General features: G+C 54.0%; 1 protein-coding gene across 5 annotated transcripts; it reads left to right on the forward strand.

The window, feature by feature from the left end:
• The first annotated feature begins 4,266 nt into the window (after window positions 1-4,266).
• ADCYAP1 (adenylate cyclase activating polypeptide 1) lies at window positions 4,267-9,612 on the forward strand. 5 transcript variants are annotated; one of them, XM_068671495.1, is made up of 5 exons: window positions 4,267-4,285; window positions 5,268-5,375; window positions 7,095-7,229; window positions 7,547-7,642; window positions 8,546-9,612. In XM_068671495.1, exons 2-5 carry the CDS (start codon window positions 5,275-5,277, stop codon window positions 8,730-8,732), a joined length of 519 nt encoding a protein of 172 aa, XP_068527596.1. In that variant the 5' UTR covers window positions 4,267-4,285; window positions 5,268-5,274; the 3' UTR covers window positions 8,733-9,612. The 5 variants fall into 5 exon arrangements, with proteins under 5 accessions (XP_068527596.1, XP_068527598.1, XP_068527597.1 ...); XM_068671497.1 differs by lacking the exon at window positions 4,267-4,285 and adding an exon at window positions 4,305-4,984 and having other exon boundaries at window positions 5,243-5,375; XM_068671496.1 differs by lacking the exon at window positions 4,267-4,285 and adding an exon at window positions 4,306-4,984.
• The last annotated feature ends 1,206 nt before the right edge of the window (window positions 9,613-10,818 follow it).

The raw sequence follows: 10,818 nt of genomic DNA on the forward strand, positions 1-10,818 counted from the left end.
ATGCAGAAAGTGCTTTTCTTGCCTTTGTGTTTTGCTAGGAATGACTCTTCCTTCGCATCAGTGTTGTCGCAGTCATCTGGCTGGGTTTGCTGCAAAGGGGAGGAGGACGCCCATCATGTAAGGTCAAGCACTGAACTCCTGTGTGGGCAGTCTAGCAAGGCACTGACAGCCCACTGCCTTTGTCTCTCACCATGAGCTCTACACAGGGACAAGAGTGGGATGACTGCGCTCGCCGTACTCCCACGCTGCTGTCCTGAGAAATACTGTTGTGGCTCATCACTTCAGAAAAGAAAAGAAAAGAAAAGAAAAACAAAAACCAGCCCTTTTTCTCAGAATATACTTAAGAATGGGTTTCAACTGTTTGCTTGGAAATGGAGGTAAGGTGATAAAAGTCAACAAGGAATTATCAGAAAAATCCTCCCAAACAATTTGCTGTGGGATGCTGGCAGCTAACCCTTGCTGGTCACCCGTGAAGAGCCTGTCAAGGGACTCCATCAGCAAGTGAGCCCTCTCAGTCCAGCCAATGCATTTCCCTTCCCTCCTGGGATTTTAGGCTGCTTTTGTGCTTCAGGCCCTTTGTTGTATGTGTCTCTGGAGTGGCAGTCCCCGTTCTGTTCCTGGTTATTGCTCTCATTTTTTTTCTGTGGTTTGTACCTCCTTCCCAAAATGTCCCCAAGTGAATAAACTTTCAGGGTAACAGCTTTACTTTTTGAGTCTGTGGCAGATGTGGGGAAGTACACTGGTGTTTGTGCTCTTCTCAGTGCTCTTACTTGCAGAAGAAAGCACAAGAGGGGACAGCTTAACCAAAGGAAACCATCTTTGTAAATGAAGCATTTCTCTGTCTCTGAGCCTATTGCAATCTAACCTCGATGAGGAAACTGAGGTTTTCCTGCCTCCACTGCAGGTACCAGGTCTCAGCTGGAAGTGCTGAGATATCCAGCAAGCCCTACCTTCCCATGCTGGAGCTTTCATAAGTGCCTTCCCAGGCACCAGCTCATGGGGAGGAGGAGGCTGGAGGGCTGTGACGAGATGAAGGCTAGCGTTACAATTGTGAAGCTGATGCAATATGAACAGAGTTCATCAGCAGACTGGTTTGGAATGGATTGCCCAAGCCATCTCTGTAGTATAAGAGGCCACAGGAAAGATAGTGATGAGAAACTCAGAAACCCATAGAGGTGTGTGTGTGTGTGTGTGTGTGAGAGAGAGGCAGCTGGGTTGGTAGGGTTGTTTGCTTTTGAGAAAGAACAATTCATTCCTTTCTACATTGGCAGAAAAATGCATAACCTTTCATGATAAAATTACATATTCCAGGTCCATCAGTCTTCCAAATTCCTTTTAAAACACACAGCTAAGGTGGGATGCACAGAAGAAAAACGTCGACAGAGTGGCTGCACTTCCAACAAGTGTGTGCGAGCTATCATCCAGCTTTATGGACCAATAAAGTTCCCGACAGTTTGATGGATTGCTCTTGGTGTTTCTTTATAGAAATCTGCATAAATATATATGTAAAAAAAAAGGGGGGGGGGAGTGGGGGACTCTGAAGAGTGGATAAGATACCCATCATGGTGCATGATGAAATATGTTTCTTTGAATTATACATTTGGCAATAGGCTTTAGAGCAGTCAGTCCCAGTCAGGCTTAACAAAGCTCAGGAGTGGAGCTAGTAAGCTCCACTAGAAATATCTATAGAATTGTAATGCTCTAGTTAATAGAATAGATATTTAAAATAGCATAGTCAGGTAAATTAAAAGGTCTAATTTAAGCTGATAGCAGAAAGATGAAGGAAATTCTGCTGGTGAAAACCTACTTTCCTTCAGATGCTGCCTTAGGAGTTTGCCTTAGAGGCAAGCATTACAAATGCCAAATCCCTCTCAGCCCTGAAATTACACAGTTATCTAGAAATTTGCTTCTACGTGGAGGCCAGATTTAAACCTTTCTTTATTCAGCCTAAGCCGCGTTCATGTTGTCTGCATATTCACGTTGCGTGCACACACCCATGAAGTACACCGAGATGTGATGAGACTTTTATTGGCATGAATCATTTGTGAGTTACTCACTCGCCCTAAATGAGTGTCTAGAAGCCGTATTTTTGCGAACTGTCCTGGCATCACTCCTGCGTGCACAGTAACACCAGGGACGGCACCGGGCCACTCCGGAGCTTCAGGACCCTTGAAGTGGTAACGCTGCGATGCCGATGCCCGGGATTTCGGGCATCCTGGCACTTTCTGGAAGGAACCGGGGGAGCAGGGGGGAGGGAGGAGAGGGAATGAGGCAGTGTAAATAAAAAGTGGCAAAAAAAGCAAAGTGAAAACAGCCACAGCCTTAAAATGTATTCTCCGCGATTCTCATCTCTTTGCAAAGAGAGAGCCTTTCCTATTCTTTACGCAGAGTCTGCAAAGACAAGATATCCACCTAACCCCAGCCACGCTTGTTTCCATAAAAACCTTTTTTTAAATTCTTATTTTTTGTATTTTTTTTTTAACACCACTGTCGCAGAATCAGTTCAGAAGGGCACAAAAACAACAAACTAAACCTAAACCCACCCCCCACCCCCCCAACAAACCCATCTCCGGCAACGAGCGAGGTTCCCCCAACATCCCCTCCCGGGCAATCCCCTTTCAGAGCCGGGACCGGGGGCTTCGGCGGTGGCTGGGGGGCTCCCCCGAGCCTTCCCCAGCCCCCGGAGCGGGGACCCCCGGTCCCACCGACGGCGGCGGCGGCAGGCGCGGAGCTGCCCGCGCGGTGGCGCCGTGCGCCCACGGACGATGCGCGCTGGCGCAGCGCCCGCAGCTCCCCGGCTCCGCGCCCCGCGGAGCGGCCGCCGGCGGGGAAGCCCCGGTGACCCCCCCCCCGGGAGCCGTGGGGCCGCCCCCCCTCTCCTCTCCCGGTGTCGTTTCTTTCTTGCTCGCCCCCCCTGGGGTCCCCCGCCGTCTCCAGCCCGCCCGGTGGCGAAGTGCGGCCCCCGTCCCCCCGCCCCGACACCGCGTCCCTGGCCCTTTTGGAAGGGGATAATTCATTCACGCTAAATTTCCTTCTTCTCCGGAAAAATGTTGCGGCTGTAAATGAGCATAATAGGGACGTAATTGTACGGCGTGCCTTTTGTTGTTGTTGTTTTTTCTTTTCTTTCTCTCTCTTTTTTTTTTTTTTTTTTTTGAGAAATCGATTTGGGCTCAAATAACTCGGCTAAGCACGTTACACCGAAACCATTCAACTAGGAAACAGGAGAAGTAAATTATTGCTGCTTCCTGAACTCTCTGCTTATGATCCCAATAATTAAAATGTGCAGTAATGGCTCCTGCAGCCAGCTTCTGCTTCTCGGGGCAGTTCTCGGAAATGAAGGGCCCGCTTTGGGCTCAGGGGAAGCTGAGCGCTGCTGCTGCGGGGCCAGGAACCCCTCAGGGTCCTTGCCCAGCGCTCGCCTCCCGCATCCCTGCTCGGGGGGGAAATAACCCCGGCGGCGGGGAACTCCCCGGGGAAGGGATTTCCCTCCCGGTCCCTCCCGCAAGTCAACTTTCTTGTTTTTTTTTTTTTTTTTTTTCTTTTATTTCACCCCCCCTTTTGTTTCTTTTCTTTGATTTCACCCCCTCTTTTTTTCCCCTTAATCTTCTCCCCTCCCGCACTGCCCCTGCACGAGGATGGGAAGGGAGGGTCCCGAGCTCCCCCACGCGTGGAGCCCCCCACGGTAGCAGCACACGCGGTCACGGCACCGCTGGTCGCCCCCGAGGAGGGAGCCTTGTGTAATGACAACAACACTCCCAATAGCCCTCCAAAAAAAAAAATATACGAAGGAAAAAAAAAAAAAGACCCTCTCTATCCCCAAATCCGCGTGGAAGTGGGGGTCCCGCGTGGGGGTGAGGAGGCCCTGCGGAGAGGGGACCCCCCCCATCCCGCACCGCCCTCCTCCGCCCCTCGTCCCCTTCCCACAGCAGGTACAGCTCGGCCCGGGCGAGCACCCTCGTAAAGCTTTGCGGGATGGGGTGGGTTTTCTGGGTGTTATTTTCTTCTTGTTATTATTATTTATTTATTTAACCCTTATTTATTTTTTTTTTTTTGGGGAAGCGTGAGTTGGTGTTTATGAGAAGCTTTATGACTCCTGATAAGCTCATCTTTGAGGACGACACAGAACTGTGTTCCTTGAGGAATTGGGGTGGTGACGTCTTTTCTGATACCCGATTATTACGTGACCGGGGGAAAAAAAAAAAAAAAAAAAAAAAGGCATTTGATTCATGAATAAAAATCCGGACACCACCACGGGGGCAACAAACAATATTGCCCGTCCTCTAAGGTAACGAGCAGGCAAATGTTTACGAAGAGGGCTCTTGCCGAAGCGGGGTGTTTGCAAAGATTTTGTTGCTAATTGCGTATCAGACGGAAGGCTGCGGAAGGCTGGTCAAGTTTGGAGCCACCGAGCAGGAAGAGAAGAAGAGGAGAAGGCTGAGAAGGCGCTCAGTGAGGGGAGAGAGCTGGGAAAGACAACAGCTCACGCAGCCAGCCCGCGGCTCCCCGCCTCCGCTCCCTCCCGGGCTCGCTCGCTCTCTTCCCCCTTCCCCTGCGCTCCCTTCTCCGGCGACACCTCGCTCCATCCATCCCTCCTCTCCCTTCCCTCGCAGACTCCACTCCAGATCCGTGCTGCTACCTGCAAACTTTTTTTTTTGAATATATATTTTTTTCCTTTTCGCTTTTTTTTTTTTTCTTTTTTTTTTTTTTCTTCTTTTTGGAGCAGATCCCCCTAAAACCAGCACACAACTCACTGCTGCTTTGGCGGCGTCTTCACCCCGCGGGTCCTTCGCCCATCGGAGAGGCGATGCCACGAGCGTTTTAACTCCTTTCGGCCGCAACTTGGGAGACAGCACTATTTTTTTCCCCCCTATTTTGGGTTTTTCTTTTTTTTTTTTTCTTTTTCTATATATATTTTTTTCTTAAAGACCTGCCCTTTTAGTTTCGCAGCCAAACGCTCTTAGTGCCGGGTGTTTAGAGTTTGATGGTAAGGACACGAGGCGGCTCGCCGGGCCTCCCCGCCGCGGTCCCGGGGCGGGCGGGCGGGCGGGCACCGACGGGGCGGGCGGCGGCGGCACCGCTCCGAGCCGCTCCCCGCTCCGCGCCGCTCCGCTGCCGAGCATCCTTTCCCCGCGGGCTCGGCCAGGGCTTGGTGGGTCGTGGGCGATTTTTTATTTTTATATTTTTATATATATATTTTATTTTTTTTATATATATATTTTTATTTTTTTTTATTTTTTGACAGCGGTTTTCCTTTCCCTCCCGCACAGAGTGGCAATGTGTAGCAAAGCGATCCTAGCACTCCTGGTCTATGGCATAATAATGCATTGCAGCGTCTACTGCTCACCTGCGGCTGGACTTCAGTACCCGGCGCTCAGGTGGGTCCGGCCCCCGCCCCGGGGCTTTCTGCTCTTGCTAAGGGAAGGGGGACGAATTAAGAGGGGAGGGGGGGAGAGACAGCAAAAGAAACCCCCTCCTCTTCTCCTGCACGCCCACCCCCTCCGTCCTGGGAGAGGAGACCCTGGTAGGGCTGTAAGCGCCGGGGGGGACAAGTTGGGCGGATGCTGTGCTGATGGGACAGGCAGCGGGTTGCCCCCCGGCTGCAGCACTAACTTCTCCGGGGAGCCTCTTGTCCCCAGGGACCGGGAGAGGAGGGGGTGGGGACTTGCCTCCCCCAGTACCCTGGCAGTTTTAGTTGTCTGCAGCCGGCCGGGGGAGCGGCGAGCATCCCTGCCCTGCCGGGGGCTGGGGGCGGCAGGGTGCGCCGTCGCCTGCTGGCGTGCGAGAGCTGCTGTGGCTCGTGTGGTGTCAGCGGAGTTTGCAGGGTTTCGGTCCTTTCCCCTATTTACCTGTCTTTGTGCCACCTCCCTCCTCGTGGGGGAAGGCGGCTGCCGAGGTGTCGCGGTTTCCTCTCCTTATCCATCTACTCGGCATCGCGGGCCGGTGCCTGTGCCACCCCTCTCGGCTTGTGCCGGGGGTGCTCGGACCCCCCCGGAGGCATTTGGGGCAGCAGCGGGGTCCCCCCGTGGGATGCGCGCCGGCCTCGGGACGGCTCCCAACAGCCCGGTCCCACCCTGCTCAGGGGGCTCGGGGGGGAGCTGTGGGCTCGCTGCTGCCGTCCTGTCCCCCCCCAACCCCCCCGAGCTCGGTTTTGCTCCGGGGGGGGGCCTGCGGGGTACCCCCGCCTCGCTGCTCGGCTGTGGGAGGGTGCGCAAGGCTGGCCCGGGAGGGTGCCCTTTACGGGGTGTCCTTTTGGGGGGGCTCCGAGGTGTCCTGGCAGGAGCCGGGAGCCCGTCGGGGCTGGCCCAGAGCAGCCCCTTCCCCTCCCCGGGCAGAAGGGCGGCAGGGCAGTGGGCTCGGTGGCCTGCGGGGCCATTAGCCGGCGGCAAGCTGGCTCCCCTCCATTCAAGCGCCTGAATTAGCAGGAGCGAAACACTTTAGCGGCATCTATTATTAATACCTCCGCTAAAGCTGGCAGACAAAAATAGCTGCCTGTATCGTACGATGACCTACATCGTACTGCAGAGAGAGAGGCGGGGAGGGCTTAGGGGGGTGGGGAGGCTGAAGGGGGGGTGAGAGGGGGGGGGACACCGAACCGGAGGGACCTCAAAGGGCAGAGCCACCATTCAACGAAAAGCAGCAGCGGGCGCAAGCCCCACCCCAGCCCGCGGGCGCTACGGGGAGGAGCGGGGCGCAGCCCCCGGGGGGCTGCTTCTGACCTCCCGGTCCCCGTCGGGGATGCTTCAGGCTCCCGGCCAGCCCCTGGCACACGGCCGGGTGTGTGTGTGTGTGTGTGTGTGTGCGGGTGTGTGTGTGTGTGTGTGCGGGTGGGTGTGCGGGTGCTGCCCGTGCGTGCGTGCGCTCCGCTCGAGAGGCACCAGGCTCCCAGCTCCCGGCAGAGGGGAGGCTGCTCCTCGGGCCTGGGGAGGGGGGAAAAAAGGGGATGCTGGAGGATTTTCCCCGAGCTCGGCGTGCTCCGTCCCTCGTGGTCCTGCCCCGCAGAGGCCGGACGGGGATGGGGCGGGGGGAGCGGGTGGGCTCCGCCGGGGAAGGCACGAAGGGAGCTGACTCCTTCCCCCTGCTGCTCTCGTTGCCAGGCTGGAGGATGAAGTCTACGACGAGGACGGGAACACTCTGCAGGACTTCGCCTACGACCACGAGCCCCTGGGGATAGCGAGTCCGTCCTCCGTGCTGGGCGAGGTGTACACCTTGTACTACCCACCGGAAAAAAGGTGACCGCAGCTCGCGGGGTGGCAGGCGACAATTTCGAGCCGGGTTTGTCCGAGCCGACTGGAGGACAAAAAAAAAAATACCCACCAAGCCTCCAGCAATTAGAAAAAAAAATATATAAATAAACCCAAACCCAATCAAACGACCACCTGCCGGGGTCCCGGCGGCCAGAAGAAATGGGGGCGCAGCCTTACCTCCTGGAGGGCTGCGGGTGGGGAAGGGGGGTCCCGGGGGGCTCGGGGAGAAGCCGCCCCCCGCAGCCGGCGGGGAAGGCCGGGGGTGTCGCCGCTCACCCGGGGGCTCTTCCCTCCGGCCCCAGGCACGCCGATGGGATCTTCAACAAAGCCTACAGGAAACTCCTGGGCCAGTTGTCCGCCAGGAAATATCTGCACTCTCTGATGGCCAAGCGGGTCGGGTAAGGCTTTCCGCTCGCTCTTTTCCCCGCGGTGGGCGTTGGTGGGCGTTGGTGGGCGCTGGAGGGAACAAAGCGCATCGGGCCGCCGCTGGGGATGCCTTGCGCCGGCGGCGGGGCTGGGTTGGGGGGGACGTGGGGGGATGTGGGGGTGTACAGGGGGCACCCCGAGCCTCAGCCCCCGGCCACGGCTGCCGGGGAGCTCCCGGAGCAGCGGAAACCCGGCTCCAGCGCCGGCGTGACGGGAGGTTTCCTCGGTGTAACACGCCCGTGCGCGCATATGTGCATTTAGATCCGTCTTCCTTTCCCCCAGTTACCATTATTTTATTTGGGTTTCACGCCGAGAAGTTGGGCATCCCCCTTCTTATCCCCCCCCCACCCCCTCCGTCCCCGGTCCCCCGTGGGAAGCGGTGTCCCCAGGGGGGGACGCGGCGGGGCGAACCCCCGGGGCGCTCCGTGGCGGCGGCGGCTGGTGGGGCAGGGCCGGCGAGATGCCCCCCGCGGGAGGTGACATTTCCTCGGCTGGATGAATAATGCATGGCCGGGGCCGTTGCCTTTGTCTGCCCGCGGAGCCGCCGCGCTGCGCCCCCGGGAGAGGCGGCTCGGGGCCGGGGGGCGCGGAGGGGCGCGGAGCGGGGCGGAGCTGGGCTGGTGGTGGAGCTGGGCTGATGGAGATGTGCTGGTGGAGATGTGCTGGTGATGATGCTGTGCTGGTGATGATGCTGTGCTGGTGATGCTATGCTGGTGGTAGAGCTGTGCTGGTGATGGAGTTGTGCTGGTGATGCTGTGCTGGTGATGCTACGCCGGTGATGGAGCTGTGCTGGTGATGCTGTGCTGGTGATGGAGCTGTGCTGGTTGGTGGTGATGATGCTGTGCTGATGGAGCTGTGCTTCTCGGTGCTTGCAGCGGTGCCAGCAGCGGCCTGGGGGACGAGGCGGAACCGCTCACCAAGCGGCACATAGACGGCATCTTCACGGACAGCTACAGCCGCTACCGGAAACAAATGGCTGTCAAGAAATACTTAGCGGCCGTCCTGGGGAAAAGGTATAAACAAAGAGTTAAAAACAAAGGACGCCGAGTAGCGTATTTGTAGCGATGAGTAACCAGCCCCTCCCGTGTATACAAAGTCCTGAGAGAGAGAGAGAGAGAGAGAAAGAGAGAGAGAGAGAGAGAGAGAGAGAGAGAAACCCACCACCAACAAAAAAAATCTAAACAAAAACAAAAGTCATTTCCAAACTGACTGAACAATCACCGCTCCTGTGTTATCTAAACATGTATTTATGTATGAAGTAAAGCCATTAAATGAATATTTTGATAATAATATTGTTTTTCTTTTGTACAAAAGCACTAGAGAAACGCACAGATCTACTTTGTGGACCAATCCTTAAGTTATATATAATATATAAATATATATATATAAATACTACTACGAATACTAAAGAACAATTCTTCATATAAAGCCTGCACAAGAACAAGAATTCGCCTGAGCTGTTTATGTTTTTATATAAAATAAATAGAAAAAAAAGACAATCATTGTTTTGAATATTACTCCTATTTTTGTAACGGAAATTAAAAGGATAGTATTTTTATCCGCGACAGGGTCGAAACATTAATTTTCACCATTTGCTACTGTACATAGAGAAGGATGCCCTGCTCCCAGGGGATTTTGAGGAAAATGATTTGGGAGAATTGCTGAAGCAGATTCTTCCCCCGGTGAGTCTCAAGGCAGGCTCCTTTGCCACTAGCTCTCTGAAGGGGCAGCGTCCCCTTTGCTCTAGATTTCGATTTTTTAGTTTTATTCTTCCTGCTTTCTTTGATTCCAGTCGTATCTTTATTAGCGTCTCCTCAAACAATGAGCTTAGAGGACAATTCCCACTCGAAAACAACAGCTCGATCCAAATTGTGCACATCTCTGTTGCCTATTGGAGGGAGAACAGTTAAAAAAAAAAAAAAAAAAAAAAAGAAAACCAAAACCAAAACTCAAGACCAAAAAACAAACAAACAAACAAAAAAAACCTAAAACCCCAACGACCCCCGAAGCAAGGATAGCGAGCACCCAGCCCCGCGCAGTGCTCTTGTGGCCGGCCGGGCAGGGCTGCGGGGCAGAGCGGAGCCAGGACCCTTTGAGGGACCAGCGGGGACGTGAGCGGGGGTGGCCCCAAGGGGCCGGGGGGCCAGAGGCGACCCCCCCTCCGATCCGCTACCCAACTGCCTCGGGCAGCTCGGTACTGGACCTGGATGCAAAGTACAGTGTGTTACTCTCCAGTGCTGTCCATGCTTCTCATCGTGTGTAAATGAGCAGGGTTCTCGCCTTTGCATTTTTTCGGTCGGAGTTGCTCTTTTCTTTGACTGTTGTTATTATTATTATTATTATTATTATTATTATTATTGTTATTTTTCTTATAGACCCTCCCGCCTCTCATCCTCTCTTCGCACTTTTCCAAGCACCGTTTAACCCACCCGAGTCACCTTTTTTTTTTAAGTTATTTTTTGGGGTTATGTTCTTTTTTGGGGAAAAAAAAAAAAAAAAAGATTGTGAACGCTCTCTCACTCCTTTGTTCTGTTTTATGCAAGCTCTTATTGTAAAAGTTTAGGAACCCCTGTTGTAGCTACCACTAAAGAATTATGCACTACTACTAAAGTTTTTGTTCCTTGTTTATTGAGTTTGGAGGTAAAATGTATTTTTCTACATTCTGGCTTATTGCTTAGTAAAATTTATTTCATAAAACGAACTTTTGTCATACAACAATGTGTAGTGTTCACCTGTGGTCCGGTTTCTAACGAGATAAACCATTTTCACCTCATCTCTCTATGTACGGACTCCTATCTTACCTTGCACCCGGGGGACCGTCGGCAGCGGCGATCCCGGCCGGGGGGGCTCGCCCCCTCCCTGCCCGAAGGCAGGTGGCGGAGGAGGACACGTAGGTATCGCTTCCTTCCTTCCAGCTCACCACACAAACCTTACAGGAGTCTTTCCAAAGCCACAAAAGAAAAAAAAAAGAAAAAAAAAAAAAGAAAAAAAGAATAAACAAACCAGCCCCGAATTCGAGCCGTCGATTGCTTGCGAAAACAACATCCCTCATCCTCCCCCACCCAAAAAAAAAAAAAAAAGGAAAAAAAAAAAAAAAGCCTCGGGCAAAACCTCCCCCGGGGACAGCCCCGGCCCCGGGCAGAGCTCC

This window comes from Anas acuta, chromosome 2 (assembly GCF_963932015.1).
Source record: "Anas acuta chromosome 2, bAnaAcu1.1, whole genome shotgun sequence".
NCBI classification, from domain to species: Eukaryota; Metazoa; Chordata; class Aves; order Anseriformes; family Anatidae; genus Anas; species Anas acuta.

Coding starts and splice junctions, on each gene's coding strand:
- ADCYAP1 (XM_068671495.1), top strand. CDS start 5,275: ATGTGTAGCAAAGCGATCCTAGCACTCCTGGTCTATGGCATAATAATG. Junction 5,376..7,094: donor CTTCAGTACCCGGCGCTCAG/GTGGGTCCGGCC, acceptor TCTCGTTGCCAG/GCTGGAGGATGAAGTCTACG. Junction 7,643..8,545: donor CTGATGGCCAAGCGGGTCGG/GTAAGGCTTTCC, acceptor CGGTGCTTGCAG/CGGTGCCAGCAGCGGCCTGG.